The sequence below is a fragment of the Gymnogyps californianus genome, chromosome 1, assembly GCF_018139145.2.
Source record: "Gymnogyps californianus isolate 813 chromosome 1, ASM1813914v2, whole genome shotgun sequence".
Classification (NCBI taxonomy): Eukaryota; Metazoa; Chordata; class Aves; order Accipitriformes; family Cathartidae; genus Gymnogyps; species Gymnogyps californianus.
Window position 1 is genome coordinate 102,141,128 of NC_059471.1, and position 21,662 is coordinate 102,162,789.

The following is a 21,662-nucleotide window of genomic DNA, read 5'->3' on the forward strand; positions in this document are numbered from 1 at the left end:
TCGAAGGATAATTTCACCATGGATCTGACTGTAGTTATACTGAACAGGATACAGGCATCCTGTGTATTAACTTTTTAAACAGCATTCTCTTTAAATAGCAAATGACTTGGGGGGGAAGAGAAGAGGAAAAACAAGCTGGGAAAAGCCATTATAAGCAAACCACTCTTCAGGTGGCAATAAAAGGTATGCCTTCAGCTTCATAACCATGTAAGGCACCCTGGGAAAAAAGCAAGCACAGATGAAGCAATGGCAGCCAAGCAAAAGGGTCCCTGAGCTAACCTGGCTTCACAGGTTAGGTGGCAATGCATTTGTTAATATTGAGAGCAAAGAGGACTGGTCTGGAAAATCCAAGTACCAGCCGCTGATAGAAAGACATGCCAAGTTACTAAGGGACAGTGCCTGGTCTGAGTCTCTCTCTCCCTGTGCCGAATTAGGCATATTAGCCAGATCCCAGCCTTTTCAAGAAGATATTGTTGGACTGAGACTTATCTTTACCCTCCACAAGCTGTTATTTTTCATCCCACTAAGATCACATTTTGCCCTAGATTACTTTATCCTGCATAGAAACTATTAGCTGTGTTTTACATCTTTCTTACAGTAACGTCCTTCCCAACTCAGCCCACTAATGAAGTAACTTGAGATGCCATTAACATATTTCACATACTATGATTTAAAAAGGATTCAAAATATTCTTCTGAACAAAGCCAGTCACACAAACCGTAACAAAACTTGTCTTGTCACACTGGTATTAACATCAAGACTCAGGTATGGTAACTGTCCTCTTCTGCATATATTGTAACACCGCTCCTACACTTATTACTGTATTTCCAGTTAAGAGTAGTCTACTTTCCAGCAGCAGTAACTAAACAAAGTGGAGAAAGGTGGGGTGTCTCAGCCTCTGTTTAAAGTCTCGAAATGAATGGGATTCAATTGATTTAAAAGCAACACCAAAACAAACAAACAAAAAAACCCACAAAAATGGAAGTTAATCATTTATCTGAAAATATGTATTATACATCATACTACTAAAAGCTATTTGGACAGTTTGCAGCTTACAGCACCACTGTACTGGAAAGCAAACTTTCTCCAGCAGTCAAAGGCAGGATTAACCCAAATTTCATTTCTACAGAACTATTTCACCCATAGGGCTTGGTTCTTGTTTATGTGCCAAGGAAACATTGCTGGACCCTTGAATCGATGCTGCTGAACTATCAGCACGGTCCCTCAGACCATTTTTGGCCTAGCCAGTTCGTGCTCTCCCAAACAAGTCCTGAGACGAGCTCGGGAGCAAAGACAACTGGAGGAATTATTTTCACGGGAAGCCTGGATATGACCACTCTGTCCTGGAGGGTAAGGGAGTTTAATAGTACAAGTGCAGCCACACACTGTCAGCTGGCCTCTGCGCCCGAAAACAGGCCCTGACTTAGTTTAGCGTAAAGGCGAGAGCACCCAGGATGGCAACATTTTCTCCCGCTTTACCAAGGGGGAAGCAGACCGAGCTCTGCAACCTTTCGGTCTGCTGAGCTCCACCGACCTGTTGCACACGTCCTCCACACCTGGAAACTGTTCATCCCTGCCTCGGGCATCCATCCTTCAGGAGAAAAGAACCTCAGCATCTCGAGACCTACTGATCATCTGTGATCGCCTGGGAAAAGTTTCACTTCTTTTTTTTTTTTTTTTTTTTTTGAAGAATGGTAAGGGCAGACCTCAATTGCCGACACAGATTACGACTGCACACGCTCCTTATCTCCTGACACAGAATCCCTCAGGAGTCATTCCTTAAAAAAGGAGGTTTGACAGGGTGAAAGGGGAAGTGGGAGAAGACATGAGGCAAAAGGACTCTGGAAAATAAGGACCACTTCCACCTCTTTCCCCGACTTCCCCTTCCTCTTGTCTTCTCACTCGTTTTTCTCCCCTTACAGACTCAGTATGCAGCAATGGTAGGGCTGCAGAGTATTTCCTTCTAGACATACATAGCAGAGGAAAAGAGTTATTTTTCAGTGTGCTTACCAAACTGAAGACATGCTCACACTTCTCTCTTTCCCATGTGGTAGAACCTATGTACAGATTTTTCTCTAAAAAGAGGCTAACCCTAATTATGTCCTAAAGGTTTGAAGACTGAAGAGGCTGAATATATACTCTTCTATTTCAATATACTACAAAACCCAAATAAAGAGTATTTCTTTTTCCTTTTCCCCCTCTCCTCCATTGCCAGTTTGTCATCTCCAGGGTTTTTTCTTTTTCTTTTTTTAAATACAGCAACTTTTCAGTAATGGAATTTACAGTGGATAAAAATCAAAAGACAAGAATTTTCTTACAGAGAAAAAAAAAGACAGAAACTACTAATAGCTGTCATGTTTTAAGTGCTATAAGATGAGACAAAATATCTTCCTGTTGTTGCAGTAAGAGAAATGACAAACTGAAAAAAACTAGAAGCAGTGAACAAAATTTAAAAGTGCTGAGTTGGCCAAGGTAATACAGCTATGTTACAAAGAACGACTACACAGCGCTGTGCATCGCAGCCCTGCATTTAAAAAAATCTTTCGACACAGCTTTAATCATTTAGATTTTACACATTGGTAAATGATTACTTGTTATCTTCATCTTAATGCTGACTGAGCTCTGTAACTGCCTGACTTCAAACACAGCCACCTGCCTGCCTTTGGTATATTTATACATGTATACATTGAAAAAACAGAAGGTTAGTACTGCAAATGGAAAAAAAAAAAAAGGGAAAAAAAGAGAAAGACACCACATGACACATTCTGCTTTCAGCAGAGATAGGACAACATGTCTCAAATTGTCTCTAAATAGGCTAAAGTTGAGTTGATCTTACAATTATAGCGTAAACAATGCCTGGGTTGCAGTTATGTTATTTGAAAAGAAAAAAACCAAAACAAAACAAACAAAATCTCCAGAGACCTGTATCAACTTCTGTATGTTTAGCCATACCCTTAAAAGTTCACTATTCACTCACAAAGAGAAATAGACAAACATGAATATTCCAAGCGAACAGACACAGACCAGTCCAGTATTTAGTAATAGTTTAACTTTTGGAGTCTCTTCCAGCATTTGTAAACAAACAGTCTCTTCCTCCATTTCCCGAACAGCTCTCTTGTTCATGTTTTTACTTTTAAAGCCACAGAACCAATCTATGAACTTCAAATGTCTCTCTCTATCATCAGTCTCTTCCTCATGCTTTTTCTCCCCCATCAAAGCTGCTTGTCCGTTCGAATAACAATCAACTGGTGTCTCGACTTCAGAGTGACTCACAGAAATCACTGGGTTGCTGTCATCTCTGCAAGTAACCAGAAGATTGATATCCTCCGGCTTAATATTTTTAATATTTTCTTCTGATTTGCCGTTTGGAATGATATGGTTAGCGTTTTCATTGCACTTGAGGATGCTCTTTTCTTGCACTTTGTACAGCTCCCCTTTTGCGGCGTTCTCTTTTACGTTCCTGTTTTTCACGGCCCAGAAAGTGGTCGTCCGAACCTGCTCCTTTGTAGGTGGAGGCGTGAGGAGGCTTACTACAAAGGTCACAATCCCAGTGATCCAGAACAGAGCTGTCGCAACATACATGTAATGGATGTTTTTGATAAAGCTTGGCCTAGTATCTGGCTGGTTACACTCCGGAGCACGATAGATAAACGCCAGTATCAACCGTATCGCCCCAAGAACAAACCCGGCCATTCCGCCATAGAAAGCCCCCTGCTCATTGCAACGCTTCCAAAAGATACCCATAAGAAACAGAGCAGCCACCGGTGGGGTCAAGTAGTCTGCTACCTCTTGAATATAAAGGTACATCTGACCACCTTGCATTTCTACAATTATCGGGACCCAGGCAATGCTTATAACTACCATGAACGCAACAAAGACTCTTCCTACAATCATCAGTTCTCTAGACGTCGCGCTCTTCCGAATGAGTTTGTAGACGTCAAGTGTGAATATGGTGCTGGCACTGTTGAATATCGAGTCCAAGTCACTCATCAGTGCAGCGATCATCACAGCCATCATCAGTCCCCGCAGACCAACCGGCACAAGTTTCATCACCAAACGTGGGTAGGCAATGTTAGAGCAGCCAGCTCTGCTCCCGCAGACTTGAAAACAGTGTTCCGGATTAATGCAGGCGATATCATCTGCAAACAGTATTCGTGAAATCATCCCTGGGACAACGATAATAAACATTGGCAGCAACTTTAAGAAGCCTGCCATCAGAGTGGATCCTTTGGCATGAGCAATGTTTTTTGCAGCTAAAACTCTCTGAACTATGACTTGATCGGCACACCAGTACCAGACAGAAGCTGGGGTCTGTCCCAACAGAAATCCAGGCCAGGGAATATCTTCATCTGTTGGCTCACGCAACATTTTAAGAGCATCAGGCTTTGGGTTGACATTGCAGGAATTGGTATTGGAAATGTTGTAGGTTAACAAGATAGACGTAATATTTGGTGATGCTAACATGTACCTTCTTTTAACTTCTTCAAACCCACCAACCTCCGTAATACTTATGATCATAAGTGTGAGGGCACCAATAATCATAAGCAGAGCTTGAAGTGTGTCTGTGTAGATGACAGCCACAAGACCTCCAGTCACAGTCAACAGTGCAGTCATTCCAATAAGGAGGATAACTGACAAATAGAGGTTCCAACCTAGCGATTCTTGAATAAAAAGTGCCCCTGAATACAAGTCAACTGAGAGTTTGGTGAAGATATAAAGAATTAGAGACAATGCTGCAAAATATATTTGAATTCTATGCCCTCCAAAACGCTTGGACAAGTATTCAGGCATGGTGTATACTCCCGACCGGATGTAGACTGGGACGAAGACCCATCCTAAAAGCTGCAAAAGCATTAAGGCGTTGAATTCCCATGCACCTACTGCAAATCCACTTGCCGCTCCAGATCCTGCGAGCCCAATGAAATGTTCACTTCCAATATTGCTCACAAATAAAGATGCACCAATAGCTACCCAGGTCATAGAACGCCCTGCCAAAAAGTAGCCACTTACGGTGCTCCGATTGTATTTCCACATGGCAAAAAAACCTATGCACATTACAAGCACGAAGTACAGCGCCACAATGGCAATGTCTGCTGTTTCCAAAGAAGCCCTCATTTTTGTAAACAAAATGACTTCGCACAGCTGACGTCCACTTCTCGCCCCCCAGCAAATGTCTTTTAAGCAACACGTGAACCAGTTAACATATATCAACACTGTGGATCAAATTCTTTGTCCCTTGGTTTGCTGTCCTGATGCTGGTGGTTATGGTACATTTATTTTCTCCGCTTCTCAAATGGAAATTTGGAACTTAGCACGCACTTTTAATCCACATTCCACAAGAGCATCAGCCTTAACTCAGTTGATGTAGGAGAAATTCTTAGTTGCAGCTAAGTTTAGTGAGGCCTACTGTACCAACCCTGCAAGGCAGCAAAGACAAAAGACAAAGATTGAATTAGAGAAGAATTTCATGAAGTAATGAGAAAAAATTTGAAGTCTAGTAAAACAATGACTGAACACCACAGATTTTTCCCCCTTATATTTCCTCCTGTATTTATGCAATCCATAATACACAAAATTAAATATTTGTAGAACTAAGTAGAAATGCCTTTCACAAGTCAACTTTAATGTTTACAAGTACCTTAAGGGACGCAGCAATTCTGGAGTATTAAATGACCCAAATTCCCCAGAATAAGGCAAGGAACAGAAATACATTTTATTTTTCTTTAGAGTCTCACAAGTCTACTTCTCAAGCCACTAAACAGGCCTTCCTCTTTCAAGCAATCTTAGGAAAACAAAAAACAAAAAACCACCGCTAAGGAGCGTTAACCTGGCTAGTCATTTCCTGTATTGCTCTAGCACTGCACCCCACAAATCTTGATAGATCCTGGCATCACATGCATGCACAAATCTTGATAGATCCTGGCATCACATGCATGCACTTGAGACACCAGCTGGCTGCTAGACCTAAATATCAAAGTGAAGTCACAACACTGTCAAAAAACAACATAAATTTAAGATCAGCTGGAGAATCAAGGTTATTCCACAGGTTTTAGACGAGTTTGCACCTGTCTGGGGTACAGATGATCACAGGGTTACATTTTACTCTGAAAGCTCTTCATGCATATCCCACGTAATCTAAGTGAAGAAAAAGTCCCATTGAAGCAAGTGACAAAAGCAAAACTACACCTGGCATCGAGCTTTAGGGTGTTGCTATCTGCCACGTGCCTTTTGATACCCACATCCATGTGGTTTCAAGATTTTTTGGGAGCACCCTAGGCACAGGAGGGAGAACCAGATGGATTTTAGTAGCAGTCACAGTTGCTAGGATGCCAGGAAGCAATGTTCCCAGGACCGTCCATTTGCATCCAAGTATGAAGAGGATCACTAACATCAGAGGTAGAAGGTTTTGAGGCAAAGCATACTCTGCTGCTCTATTCCTGAACCCCCAATCACACCCAATTCTATCAAAGCATGTCAGGAAACAGGCATTCATTTAGGCAAGCAGGATTGAAGCACTCAAAGTGGAGGGAAGGGGATAATAAAAAGACTTGCTGGCAGACAACGGGACAGGTGGGAAAGGAAGAGGCACTGAAGAACTGCACACTGGCGCCTACCTCTGCCATGGAGATAGGATGCTCCTATCTCCTATTTATGCCTTGGGAGGTATCATTTACCTATACCCATCCAAAACCTTTTAATGGGTTTAGAGAGTGCTGGACGTAAGATTCTTCTACTTCCTACACCGAATGAGCACAGCAGGGGAAGAGAAGACCAAAGCAAAGAACTGGTTTAGTCTAAAGATCAGAACACAAATCTTTAGTATTCTAAGATTATTACAGAAGAGTAAGGAAGAGAGTCTGACTCCATTCCTCTTTCCCACCCACTGGTAAAGGTAATGTAGGCACAAAAAAAAAAATCACTGGATCTTTTTTCTGACTGTAAGGTCTACCAGTCTTAGAAGTCTTACAACCATCAGCATTCCCCCTTCCACTTCATTTGCAGAAGTGCTTTGGCACTATGCTGAAGCTCACATTTCCCTATTAATTCATCTATGATTAATACGAACACCCAGATAACATATTCTAGTATTTGGACGGTTTCTTGTTTAGCATCCCTGTAGCATATTCGTTTTGTTTAAAAAAAGAGTAAATAAAAACATTACAAATTCTCAGATGGATCATAATAAAAACTATAGTTAAGGTTGAAAATGCACACACTCCCCCCTCTGTCTTACTTTGTGCATTACTGAAGGCAGCAACAGTGCTGATATAGGAATGTGCACTTCTCATTAAGGCAGATGTATTTTTAAAATAGCTTACAGCAAACCACAACTTCAGCCTTAAGGAGAAATTCACAATCATGTTATTCGTACAAGCTGGCTGTTTTTCAAGAGTAGTTCAGAATCAAAAAAGATAATAAGGGTTCCCCACCACCACCACAAACCCACATGAGAATACAGATATTCATTCTGCTGGAGTTATAGCCAATAATGAGAGACTACAGAGACATGGCACAAAATAGACTGATTACAGCAGTGTGCTAAATTTATCATGCTCATAAGCCTCAAACCACAGATGTATTTTAAATTCTTCCATAGAAGAATTCACATTTATCCCCACCCGCAAATGCAGCAGTAGTTAAATGGTCTATTAGTTTAATCCAACACAAAATTATAAACACTTCAGATCATATGACACCATCAGATGCACGTATAATGTACTATACTTAGTTTTAAGCACTTTTGAGTAACACTTTAACAGTGTTGCGTCTTTTACTATATTCAGCTAAATTTTCAAATGCAACTACATTATAATGTTTATACCAAAACTATGAATATTTTAAGGAAAGGGGAAGAAGAAATTTTACTCAGACACAGTGAAAAGAAGAAAAACTACTATACAGAAAATGAGAGTAATGGGCAAGCTAAAGAAATAGTAATAACCAATATTTTTCCTCTTCTATTGTCCTGCTCTGTTACTGAAAAATGTTAAGACTTTAACTTTAGTTCACTTCCCACCATCTTCCCTGTAGGTTAATCAATGACCTTGCAAAACTATACTGTGCAGTAAATGCATAAATCACAAAAATATTTGTTAAAACTACATCTATTTGATACAAGAGGTACCCAGCTCATAGTATAACTATTACAAGCATGTTCAATCCCTCTGAAAAGTGTGTAAGTAGAAGATGCAGCTGCCCTTGAATAAATTGTGACATTTCTCCATTAGGATACTTGCCAAACTACAATGGGCTCATTCTAACCAAAATAAACAATATGTGAAGTTTCTTGAGTATTTTCCACTGGAAGGTACAGCCAGACCATGCATTTGAAATAATCAGTCTACAGAGACCTGAACCATCACCGTTGTAATCAACATCTGAATTTTGCAGGGTTCAGCTTGCTTGAGCAGGAAGGTGGAAAGTTTTCAGTAGCCGCTACAAATTTGCTGCACTGTCACTAAATTACTGTACTAAAGTAGCTTCTTGTACCAGTTTCTTATTAGACCTAATTCTAAAATAACCCTGGAACTTTTTTTCATTACGAAAATGAGACTCATCCCTCTGAACTTTCAGCAAGTTATGACCTCAAGTCTTAAGAAGGACTTTTGAGACGCCCCATGCGAGTTTAATCTCAAGTTATTAGAACAGCGTACATTGTGGCACTGACAGAAAAAAGAAAGACAGTGCTGCTGCCAAGGACTGTGAATTTTTTTCCCCTAAGGCTGTTTTCTGGCTGGATCATATCAAAGACACAAAACAATGTGCTTCCCTCTTGTCTGAAGATAGAGGACTACAGCTTTGGTGAAACAATGCATATGTCTCTCTAACAGGCAGCCTGTCCTTTAAGGAAAAAAGTCTCAAGCAATTCCCTGAAGAGATAAGGTGAAGCAGATTTAGGGTGGGATTTTTAGGAGAAATTTGTATGATTGTTTTAAAGGAAAACTTTCTCCACAGTGATTTTCTAATAAGACAGGTCTTTAACTATGCCAGAAACAAACTGCTATTTGTTTTCTGCTCAGTCTATTTCTCTTCTCGGCAGCTGGGAAGTTTCTCAGTTGACTTCAGTTTTCTCTTACAGTTAAAGAGTCAGTCCCAATGGGCAACACTTTAAGGGTTAATTTGAGGATGCAGATGCCCATGTATCGCACAGGAGCGTCCACTGCTATCATTTGTTAGCAAACTAAGTACACACTTAACTTTGTTCATAGACTTCAAAGTAGTTTTGAGGTTCTTTCTTAGAAACAACGTTTTTCTCCACCTTCTTCAAGCAGAGGTAAACTCATACCGGTAGCATTCTACCTACCAAACAACTCACTTGCATGGAAGAAATGTACCCAGATTGCCAGGCTCAACATCTACAAGGAAAATATTAACAATCTCTCTCCCAGGAAAAAAAAAAAAAAAAAAGAATAAAAGTCTCGTGCCTTGAGCAGGCATGTACAAGATTCAACCCCTCAAGCATGTTGTCTGGCCTGCTCACACTGCAGGCTACCTGCTAGGGACACACAAGTGAGTTCCTACCTGTTCACTGCTCCACAGTAAACACAAGGTTGTCTGAGGTAGCCTAGCTCAGAAAAAAAGAGGAAAAAGCTTCGTTCCATTTATTGCAGCACTCTAGAACACAAAAAAAAGGAGCAGAAGTGTTCTTCATGGAATAACTAACACATATCAACCTATCCTTATGTAGTACATGCCCTTGAGAAAGCAGAGGCTATCCACGCCAGCCGCTCAACAGAGCCCTAAACATCCAGGACCGCAGTTTCAGGACTTTCCCTTGTAAACCAGGAGCTGGGGCAGAAGAGCCGGGCAGGAATCCCACCTGAGACAAACAAGGTATGTCATAGGAAGCAGGAAAGCTCAGAGGCAGCAGTTGACCTGTAGCATCTAATAAATAACTTGAGTTAAGGTCTGGACTGGCATTCCCAGCAGCTGAACAGGCTGGAGTAGAAGAGTACTACACTTAAAGTTACCTGAACCAGCAGCGACCTGACTAACCTGTTTGCCACACATGCTCTGCTGCCCCAAAGTGGCACTGCATCAACACTTCTGCTGGCCTTGGAGAACACAGGTGCCGCAGAGGCAACTCTACAAATCATCACTACCACAGAAGTCCAATTTGAGGTGCAAGGTTCAAGTCAGTTACTCAAAGGAGTTGTTATAAACACATAATGCCCTTTTTTTTGTCTGAGGTTTCAGGAATCGCTCCATTTCTGGTCTTCATTTTACTGCAGCATCAGAAAAAGAAGCTTGCTCCACAATACATTCTTCTCAATTCTTTTCTAAAGGACTGCTGAAGGAGACATGAGAGAAATAAGTAACCTCACAGCATGCAGTTCAGCAGAAGAAACAGAACTACACTGCATTTGCGAGTCAGAAATGTAATGCTACTGTGGACTATTACAGAAGCAGTAACTGGAGTACTGTAAGGCCAACTGAAGCTGAAGGGCACTGTGACTGACAGTGTTACAGCAGTAGATCAATTTAGTTGTTTTTGTTTTTAACCATTCTTCCCCCCCACCCCGCCCCATCCCAAGTGTATACACCTATTTAGGTCTCCCACCAAGTCACAAATTAATGAGAAAAAAAAAAAGCAGAAGAAAGAGGATACAGCTTTATTGCAGTGCTCATTCAGTACTCTAAACACAACAGAAGCTACAGTACTGTTGAATTGCAAAGCAAGAGGAAGATGGCTTATTTTCTGAAACCTACATCACTAGCAGTGCCTCAGCAAGCCACTTCATGCCACTGCCTGTGGCATTCACATTTGGATGGTTTCTTTCCCCATGAGTCAGTCCCCAGCACTCTGCCAGGAATAGTGGATTTATTCGCTTCCACTGTTCTTCCAAAAACTCCAAACACCTAAAGGGGGGTGGGGTGGGCGAAGCTGGGAACAGAAGAAAGGAGACAGAAAGTTCCTTTTTATTTGTTAAAATAAAGATATATCAGAAAGAAAGACTATCTTCTCATGCCTACCTAGACATACCGTAGTAATCTTACTCGGGTCTTAAGAAAGACTAGTCCATCAGCTCAAGTTAAACTGACTATTAGTTTAAAGAAAATGTGTAGGTAAGTACTTCCTTTTCCCCTTGTCAGCCCAAAGAATTGGCTTATGTTTACACGGGTGAGATGTTATCTGGGTTCTCTAAAGAGAGCAGAAAGTACAGCTGCTGCTCAGTACTGGTGAGGAACTGGGCCACTCTTCCCTGGCAAATAAGCAGAATCGTTCATGCCTCTGCCATAACTCAAGCCGATGACTACCAGAGGCTCGGATGCTCAAAGATGGGTTGTCACTATAAGCAGCTCCATCCCTCAGCAAGGAAACCATGCTTTCCTTTGCAACTGCAGACAGATGACGTTCTTCCTTCTACACAGGAACTGGAAGCAGAAGAGGAAAGAGGGTACTGAGAAGGCATGTGGTCAACAGTAACAAAGAGCACAACAGGGCAAACAGGGAAAGCAAGCCGTTTTAATGGAGGTGGGAGGGGGTGTCTCCTCCAGGAGATGGCAAAAAATAGAAGATTCTGGCAACATGCAGCATCAGGCAGAATCTTCCCTGCCAGGTAAGTGTGTCAAGACGTCAGCTGACATACTAAGTTGGAAGCTGCAGAGGAACACTGAGCCCAAAGACTCAAATTCCTTCTTGTGGCAACCTAAACTTCAGAAGCACAAACATTTTCACTGCCACTGGCACGTACTATTTACTTGAATTAGTTTTATGAAGTACTTTGTCACTAAGAGCAACAGCAAAAGAATGGGTAAAACAAGCATAAACATGCAAGTATTTGATTTCTGTAGAGGATTTGGGACCACATAATCAAGTTTTCTGGATGTAGAGGGCAAACATTATCACCCTGTTAGAAGCACACCATCAGAAAGTGTTGTAAAATCTCCACCACTACTGAAGATGACCGTTTTCTTTAGCTTCAAGGCACAAAGATGTGATCCATTTAGTGGTTATCACCATTCAGCAGTAACTGATATAACTGGCATACTCCTAGCCTATAAAAATGTGCTGGTTCCCCCTATTTGAAGAGGATTTTGGCTAGGAGAGTACAGGCTTCAGAAGTTACTTGGGGAATGAGAAAGGAGTAGTGGAAGTGTCAGGCAAAATACTAGGAAGAAATTCTTCCTAGAATTTCTAGGGAGAATAAAAAAATAAAACCAGACTTATTAAGCTTATTTAGGGCTTCCCCAAGTTCCCATCACATTTATGGCTGCCCACAATCTTTCCAAAAACATAAAGCATCACAAGTTTTACTGAAAGGCGAGACAGAAGTTTCAGGGACATACATAATCCTAGACTTTAAGTTTGAGGCCCGCTAAGCTTCCTAGTCTGCTGGGTGCTCTTACAAAATTTCTGATCCTTCTTGGGGATTTTAAAACACCAAAACAAGGCTTAAATAAAGTTATCTTGGTTATAAAACAACTAGTGCTATTCTACATCAAGCTTTGAATCATGTATATTAAAAGCTACCAAATATTGATTTATTTTTCTAATAGTCTCAAACACATCAACTCCACTGAACACATTCCCCTCCTGTATCCATGCTCTGCACATACCTCTGGTTTTTAATTATTATTCCTTAGATATTTGCATAACTGAAGCACAAGGACTGGCTTGCATGTGGACAAACCAGGATTAAAAAAAGAGATGTGAGAAATAGCAGAACAATAGTTTCTACGTAGTGCCTCACAATCATATTTCTAGGGTTCATGACCCTTCCTTTACACTCTCTGCTTCTTTCCCTCCTCTCTCGTCACCAGGAGTGATGCATTTTCTTTAGTATCTCATTTCCAGCACCAGTATTTGCACTAGTGCTCCCACAGTACAGGTCCTTCACTTACACAGATCTTGCCTCACTTTGCATATTTTTTACTTCCCATCTTTCTTGTTCCACTTCTACATAACCAGTTATATTTTGCCTATCTGTCCTCACTTTTATTTTTCCCCCCTTTCAGCTTCTTATCAGCTCTTCTACAGAATGCACACCGGAGATATTCCTGCTGGTCCGCTGGGCAGATGGTTTTGAAGGGAACAACCTGGTGCCCAGTGGTTCCTGCTGCCCTCGGATAAGCACCACAGAGGCTGGTATATGCAGCTCTATCAAGCAACTACTTCACATAAGCAACTCTTACATTGCCACAGACTTGCAGCAGAGGAGGTCTGGGCAGCTGTGGCTCAAAGAATTAGCAGCCTGCTCTGGCTGGAGCCCAACAAAAAGCAAGATAAGTTACTTGAACAATAATTAACAACCACTGAAGTAATTTTTGGGTGGAAGTTGCCAGCGTTATGACTCTGGAACAAGGGAATTGGAGAAATCAGCTTCTGAAAGAATATGTAAAGAAAGCAAGAACTTCCATCATTACAAAATATGGTATGTATGATGTATTAGAAGAAAGCAAACATATACACACATTCATACTTGAATTAATTTAACAGCTTATTCTAAATGATATAATGGACATCTTTAAAACAGTCAGTCACTTTTGAGGGTTTTTACAACAATGGAGAGCAAGAATGCTATTTTATCACAACAGGTTCTCCTTCCTTCTTTTTCAAGAGTTAAAGGATAGACAATCTGCTCTCATGCTGAAGTTTACAAGCATCTCCTTGTTCATATACATGATGCATCCACATGTATGCATACACACAGTGCAGAAATGAGGAGACATACACAGCCAAGAGAGAAGACCACATTGCTAAGTAGGTAACGGGGGCAAAGAGGAGAAGTCATATCTTAAAAGGTTAAGCTGTCATTCCTGCCCACTGAAGAGGGGCTAGCCAAAGCCCACTGAAGTCTGCCAGTCCCAGCACGGGCACAAGGGCCTGCCCACAGTCCTGCCTCAGCGCTCAGGCTTGCAGCTCTACCACTTAGGGAACAAGAGTGGCAGAGTTAACCACAGCATCCCATTACATACACTCACTCAAGCACATCACTCAATACACTGCAGAAGCTTGTATAAACCAAGAGGCTTTCAAGTCCCTTATTCCTGCCATCAACTTAGTACTCACTTTGGACAACTTCACCAAATTCACCTAGCTAACAACTATCTGCTATAAAAAGGCTTAAACTATTTTGTAGAAGAGAATAATCCTCTACCTCCCCCCACACCCAAGCCAGGCACATATCCCACACTCAGCAGAAACTTAGAAGAGGACCGCTCTCAAGTCTTAAGACTGAAGAGTGGCAAACATCAGCCAAGAGGGTATCATTCCCAAATGCTGTCTGTATCACACACTTCAAAAATCGAGTTATTCTTATGGAAATGCTTAAGGCAGAAACCAAAAAGCTGGCTCCAAACAACGCTAGATCTTGTTGTTTTCCAATCTTGTCTTTTAGTTCCAACTCTTTGGTCTTCTTTCCAGCACCAGCCCCAACACAAGGGTCCTTCCCTGCTAGGCATAATACTGTGAAAATAAGCCTGTTTCAGCCTACTAAAAAAGTCAAAGGAAACAGAGGAAAACTTTTGTGTAATTTGAACCTGCTAAGTAGGGGAGAGGGGCAGGGAAGATGTACAATTCAACTATAAGAACACGTAGGAAAGAAAGGAAAGAAAATAAAACCAGTATCTGCCTGCTTACTGCCCTCTTCATTCTCCCCCCCTTCTTCCTAGCAACTAAGATATCAAAAGCCCAATTGCTGCAGCTGCCTACACAGCAATTAAGTGTAATAGTCAAGATGTCAAGCAACACTACTGCCCATTACTTTGGCTTTCCTAAAATAGCTAACGATCTCCACAGCAGGTAGGGAATTTTTGAAACATAGCAACTCACTCCAAAGGCAACAAACAGATGATGAAGACAAGTTACGTTGTGTGAACACGCCAGTCAAACTGAGAGCCCAGATTCACTGCAGTATTACAGAGGTGGGTGAATAGGTCCCCTAGTCCAGGTATTTGCTGAAACAAGGTAATTAGGTTTTAGACTATGACACATACTATGTATTTGTCCTTTGTTACAGGTGAAGTGGGGGAGAAGAGTATGCTGCTAATAAAAGATTGATACACTTCCTCATTTTTAGTGAAATACTCTAATATAAAGTATTTTCAAACTGTCCATTCACTTCAGTTCCAGTTACAAAGTTGTTTTGTTGAAGACGGGTGTCCCAGCTCGCAAGTGTGGAGCAGCAGCAAGAACAGCATGGGAATACTGCCACCTTCTCTGTCCTAGGTTCCCCAGGCTGCCAATTTTCCTTGGAGGGTGTCTCGCATTGCCGCCCTGTGGTCAGCCTGCAAAACAGCATCAGAGCAATAGGAAGCCATTTCCAGCTCTTCCTTCCCTTTCCCCCCCACTTCCTTCCCCGGGCTCTCAGGGGAGTTTCGGCAGGACGAGAAGGGTAGGAAGAGGAAGCCTCCCTGAAGAGCTCTCCTTTCTCCAGCAAGCGACGCTCCTGCTAATTCACTAGCAGGTCACTACCCTTTCCTGCTGAAGGTCCTGCTCTGCCATAATCCCCCCACTGAAAGCCAAAGATGACTCTCCTGGGAGAAAGTTAGAAATAATTAGAAATTCACATTTTGCTATGAATAGCAAAGTATAGATCATGAACAGCTGCGTCTTCATTTTGCACCTCTACCTTCACCACAATTGTAATCTTTGACTTGGGCTCTTGAGGGTAGGCAACGTGTTGTTTACATACATCTGTACGCTACTGATAACAAGTCTGCCATCAAACTCCCCAAGCTCACTGTACTATTTGTCATGTGCATGCTGGAGTGTAGAAAGCCACACACACAGGCAAAATTCATTATTTCCACCCTAAGTTCCAGTCACTTCACTGGCCTCATACCTTTCTTTTCCCAAAGCATCTCCTCCATATACTCACACACAGACTAACACAATCCAAGTCCCTCACTGCAGCTACTCTTCAAATACAGCGATACCACAGAGAAGTAGGTTTTTATTTATTTATTTTGGGGGTGCTTTTAGGGTTTTTTATTATTGCTTTCCTAAGAGTCACTGACTGGGGTCTCTGCTGATCAAGGACTCTGCCCACAGGCAATTTACAAATACGGTATTTCTAGTGCAAGTCAATTACCTGATCATATACTACCTACAAAACAGGACAGAGAACAGCTGCTCAGCTTTGACCTCAGAATAAAGGCACAAGCTTTCATGAAAAGTACATGCAGACAACTGGTGACAAAGTTTGAAAGTAAAAGTTTTCGCCCTTGCCCGCCCCCCACCCCAAGCTCTTGGGTGTTGCATTTTTAAGACACAAAAGGAAAGCTGAAGAGGCTCTGAGGAAGTCTGCCAAGAAGCAAGGAGACATGGAGCATCAGGCAGGATGGAGGGGTCATGCTCACCCTGTAACCATGTCGAGGCTAGCTGGCTAGGGAGGACACCTGCTGCACAACAGACTCCATGGTTCACAACAGAAGCCACATGCAAGATAAGAATGAGGAGGGATCCCCGACTTGAACAGAAGCAGTGCTAGGGAGCAACAGAGTTTAAAGCAACGAAAATGAATTTGAGAGATTTATTTTGCCTACATCTATGAAAATGCCAAGGTAACTATTAAAAACCATTGTGGGTGGGGGAAACCCCACAGAATCACAAAGTTTGCCTCTGAAGAGAGCCATGAAAGTCTACCAGACTATAGGTCTGAGAAGGTTTGCGCTCAAGTTGCCAGGGAGCTCACAGGAGTTAACAACAGGCCTAAAGCACAAGAAAGCCAGGCGGCAGGGGCTTTTTTTTTTTTTTTTGCAAGGCAGGGGAGCTGTCAGAGATGAGGAAGGATGCCACAGACACAAAGAGAAGAGTCAGCACTTGCTCAAGCCTCAGACTAAAGTAGGCACCAGAGCACACAGTCACCACACAGAGGGACTGCCATGGCAGAACAGTGAACACCTGCCCAGGGTAGCTTGGTCAGGAAGCACTAGGCTTAAGCAGCAGTGTAATTTATTCAGGACTGTATATGATCTCTCCAACTTCTACAGGAAGGAGTTATGTACTCACTCTGTAATTTCACACTGTTTTATTATCCCCATATTCAGGTCTCCATATTTTGACTAATTTAAGTTAGCATTACAGTCGAGATTATGCACTGCTATGGGGGTCATTAGAGCAACCCCTTTGCCAAGATTCAGCAGCACCATGTAGCATATAACCACTACAGAAATTTTTTTCAAGTGTTCTCATTACACAAGAAAGGCATCAGTAGCAAGATACTGGAACACAAAAAAGCACCTAGATATGGTGTACTGTCAACAGCAACAAAAAAACAGCATCTAGAGATAGACTCTCTGAATTTGAGCTACAAGGGTAGGTTAAAAACAGCAGTACACCTGAACCAAAACTTAAGTGTTTTAACATAATCACAGAGCTAAAAAACACCTTAAGATACATCTATCAGGAAAGAACATAATAGAGAGTCAAACTTCAAAGAGGAAAAGGTTGCAGACGTTAAATCCTGAGTGCATCAATGCTCATTAGAAGCATCTTACAGCTAAAAGCTTATCCCTGCATATCTCTGCTCAGATCCTAGGAACCAAAGATCCTTTCCATCAGACTGCACTCCATGGCATCCTTTCAGAGTAGTCAGTTTATTCGTGTCTCAGTATTATGTCAGATTTGCTACGCTTTGTCCTGCTCTGCATTTATAGCATCCGCACAGCATAATGCATCTCCCACATTAACAGCATGTATAGAAAAAGCATCTCATCACCTTACCTATGGCTTATACACTGATGGGGAGGGGTCTGAAGAAAAATTTAAAAAAAAAAAAAAAATCAATCACATGTTGACAACCCAAATCCAAAAGCAGCATGTTTTGTCAGCGCAAATGCTGCTCCGTGAGGTGGTGCAGCAATGTCACCAGATTTTTTCCCTGTTGCGGTATTTCTCCACTAGAGGACTCACCTGAGAAGTCTACTACAGCTTCTGCAGTTAAGCCAAGTTTAAAAAAAAAAAACCAACCCTGACATGTGGATGGTACATGTAAAATGAATGGAAATGTACTAGTATATGTAGCACATGTAATACATGAAGACATGCTCCCGTAACTACAAAAGAAACACAGCAACGCTATTTAGCTTCCTGCTATTTTATGACAAATACATACGTTCATTTAAATGAAGGTTAAATGCAAGCATGTCCACACTGGGTCAGATAGAAGGGTTACAGCCTAGCAAAAGTGCTGCTACACTCCAACACCAGCACTGTATATTAAGCTGGAAAACGGCAGATAAACAAAGGCTATAGAAAGTACTACAGAAGGGCCAGTATCAGCTACTATTTTCCAAATAAAGGGTCCCACCTAAACAGAGATGTTTCTATTTTATTATTTTTACACACAAGTACACACACACCCCCCCCCACCGATTCAGCTCTTGTAAAATAGAAAGAGCATCACATAACCTCACTTCTCACACCACGGCTTATCATCACGCTGCCAAAAACAGCGGCAACGGCTAGCAACCCTTCCCGTGGGCGATACGGCAAGCCGTATCAGCAGAGCTCAACTGGTGTGAGCAACGGCAAGAAAAAGAAAATTCTTGAGACTTCCCTGGTACACAGAGGGGCTGGAGAGGCAGGAGCTGGCACCCCGCGAGGGGAAGCTTGCTGGAGCGAGCCTTTGCTTTCCCCCACCAAGGCTCACCGCAAGGCCTCCCAGAGGCGAGGGGACCTAGCGTGGGGCTGCTGCGACCTAGCAAGGTACCCAGCGAAGCCATCGCAGGTGCGGGGGGTGGGGGTGAAGCACACGGCAATGGAAAGCGCGGGTGCTGCAGAGGGGGACGTGCTAGCACCAATGTATAGGGGCAAGGAAAGGCATAAGTTCACTTGCACCAGGCAAGGGGCGGGGGAGGAGAGGGGGATAAGAGAAGGAGAAACGCATCTATTTCGCTGAGTGTGGGATCTGCTTACCTGCGGACCGAAGGGGAGGGGGGAGGGAAGGGGACTGCGGCTCTAGGGGAGCAGCTAAGCAAACTCTCCAAAGGAGCGGAAGGGGGAAAGAAGAAAAGAGGAAGGGGGGAAGAGGGCAGAGAAAGACACACGGGAGCCCGAAGCACGCTGCGCAACTCGGCTTCAGAGCCGAGCGGAGAGGAGGGCGGGGAGGGCAGGGCTCGCCCCAGGGGAAGGGGCCGGCCGGGCCGTCCCCCGCCCCGCCAGGCGCGCGGCTGCGGCGGGGAGGCCGGCACGCGGCGGCGGTGAGAGGAGGCAGCGAGGGGACGCCGGGGGCTAGGGCGGGGAGGGGGGGGGTGTCTGTCAGGTCCCACCTGGCTCCCTCCCTCCCGTCTCCTCTCCCTCACTCACCCTCTGCATGGCTTTCAGGATCAAAGCCAGTTCATAGCGGGGCATCTTAGAGCTGGCTGTGGCGGGAGGAGCGGGGATGCGGCGGGGCAGAGGGTGGGGAGGAGGAGGGGGCGGCGGCAGTAGCAGCGATGCCGGAGAAGGGGGGGTAACCGGAGGAGGAAGGCGCGTCCCCGGCAGCAGGCGGTGCTGGCGGCGGCTCCTGCCCGCGCGGCTCCCAGGCTGCACAGACACCCGGGCGGGTGAGCGGGCGGCGCGGCTTAAAGGGCGCCGGCAGCTGCGCAGGCTCCGCCGCGCCGCCCCCTGTCCGCGCCAAGCACCGCCTCCGCCGCACACACGCCCGCCCGCCGGGGGGCCGCCGCCGCCCGCCCGCAGGCCGCCCCGGCCCAGGGGGAAGGGGGAGCGGGCGGGGGACACCCGCCGCCGAGGAGTGGGCCCCAGCCGGGCGGGCCGAGCGGCGGCGCGGGCGCGCCCTCCTCCCCCCCCTCCCCCCCTGCGGCGGCTTGGGGCCTGCGTCCGCCTTCCTCCTTCCCGCCGCCGCGGCGGCGGCTGTGGCTGCTGCAGGGAGTGGAAATTTCCACTGTGTCCGCCCCCTCGCTCCCCGCTCCGCGCACACACACACACACACACACACACACCCGAGACCGCACATGGGGGTGGGGGGAGGATGGTGCCGGCGGCGCGGGGGGCGCCTCCGCCTGGCTCCCAGCCGTCGGCACCCGCGGCCTTGCGGCCGTCGTCCCTGCGCACCTGGGTGGGCTGGCAGCGGCAGCGGGCAGCACGGCGGGGCAGAAGCGCCCCTGTGCCGGAGGGCGAGGCGAGGGTGTTGTGGCAGGCCGGGGCCGCAGGTGCGGGGCACCCACAGCTCTTCCAGAACCTTCCGCGTCCCAGTGCCTCTGGGCGCCTCGGTGCCTGTCGCCCGCTGACAGGAGTGCAGGTGGATGCGACCTGCCCGCAGCGGGCTGGGTGCAGGGACCCGAGGGGCGGCGTGGTCGAGGTAAAACTGCGTGGCTGGAAGATGGCTGGCCTTGATGCCTGGGTGCTCCCGGCGAGGGAGCTTCTGGGCAAACGTTGCTCAGCCGGCGGTGCTCAGTGTGCACCCTTGGCATTGTACTTGCATGCAGCCATCAAGGTCAGCGACACAGATACCCTCTGTCAGCAGCCCATCCGACACTGGTGTCCAGCTGTGGCTGTGCCGGAAGCCTACAACCACCTGCATCCACCAAAGAGGGGAACGTGGAGAGCCTGGTGGTACATCAGGCTGGTTTCGACAGTATTTCTTTCCTCCACAGCAGGGACCCATCCCTCCGGGGGTACCCCCTTCCCTCGCACTCACATGTACTCCAGAGCGCCCAACACGCAGGCTGGCTTTAAGGAGAGCAAACTCACGCCGAGTTTCTGCCCAAGGTTTTGAAGCCCTGATTGCTTGGCCCTGTCTGCTCTCAGAAAAGAGGGAGGCAGGGGGTGAGAGAACAGAGCCACCGTGCTGTGGATCAAGGGGAAGGGGAAGCAGGGAAGAAGGCAGATCTTGAGATTAAAAACTTTAGTGAAATATCTATCTATGAAATACCAGCCTCACCCCATCAAGAGAGGCCTCAACGTCTGACCTGGGAACCCCAGCCATGCCCTTCCACACCAACAAGCAGGGTCACTTGCTTTTGCTCCGCTTGCACAGGAGTGACACCATAGTTGGTGAAACGAATCCCAGGTGCAGGTATGCGCTAGCTGAAAACTTTTCTCAGCGCTTTCCATCGTGACTTGCAGCACAGCTAGCACTGGTAGTGCTGTGGGCCTTCCTCGTCTGAAGCAGAGGTGAGTTCTAGGTAGTTCCCTACAGGTCCTGTGCCCTACAGGCACAACAAAGCCTACGTGAGTGCTAGGAGCTGTTTTGTGTACCGTTACAAGTTACCAGCTGTTCAGGATGAATTGCCTATGCAGAATTGTTTACACATATTCCCAAACTCCCACCCCCCCAGTTCTTAGGCAGTAATTGCCAGTCAGCTGACAGGTATAATTTACTACCTGTTGGTGCTTACCACATACAAGCTCTCCCTGGGTTACTTTGCTTGCTTTTTTTTTAATATGGTGTTGTCTGGCCTGAGCTGCTTCCTTGTTCTGAATAGGTGCCCGGTCAGTTCCAGAGGAAATCCAGATTGTTTGTAAGTGATGGTCCCCAATGAAGGCAAGAATGCCCAGGTATCCCTGCCGTACACACACGATCGGACAGCCGTTCCCACCCTCCCGGTGCAGCCTGCCAGTGGTGGCACAGTCACGCGTGAGCCACACTGTTCTCTTCCCACAGCATGAAACCCCTACGCCCTGCCGCTCTACCAACGCTCTACCTGCTTAAAACGCTCCTCTGCCAGAAAAAAGGAAATGCATTCAGTCCCTGTTCCTGAAGTCTTTCTCA

At 45.1% G+C, this 21,662-nt stretch overlaps 2 protein-coding genes across 2 annotated transcripts in view; both read right to left on the reverse strand.

Annotated features, from left to right (window-relative positions):
* Positions 1–19,434, reverse strand: part of MRPS6 (mitochondrial ribosomal protein S6) — a 46,424-nt gene extending 26,990 nt beyond the window's left edge. The window contains exon 1 of the mRNA XM_050915322.1: positions 19,256–19,434. Coding sequence (XP_050771279.1) covers positions 19,256–19,300 — 45 coding nt within the window. The 5' untranslated portion in view covers positions 19,301–19,434. The remainder of the gene's footprint in view (positions 1–19,255) is intronic.
* SLC5A3 (solute carrier family 5 member 3) lies at positions 1,693–19,314 on the reverse strand. The gene is made up of 2 exons (XM_050915312.1): positions 19,256–19,314; positions 1,693–5,417 (listed from the first exon to the last, which is right to left on the reverse strand). Exon 2 carries the CDS (start codon positions 5,113–5,115, stop codon positions 2,974–2,976), a length of 2,142 nt encoding a protein of 713 aa, XP_050771269.1. The 5' UTR covers positions 5,116–5,417; positions 19,256–19,314; the 3' UTR covers positions 1,693–2,973.
* Positions 19,435–21,662: the final 2,228 nt, after the last annotated feature.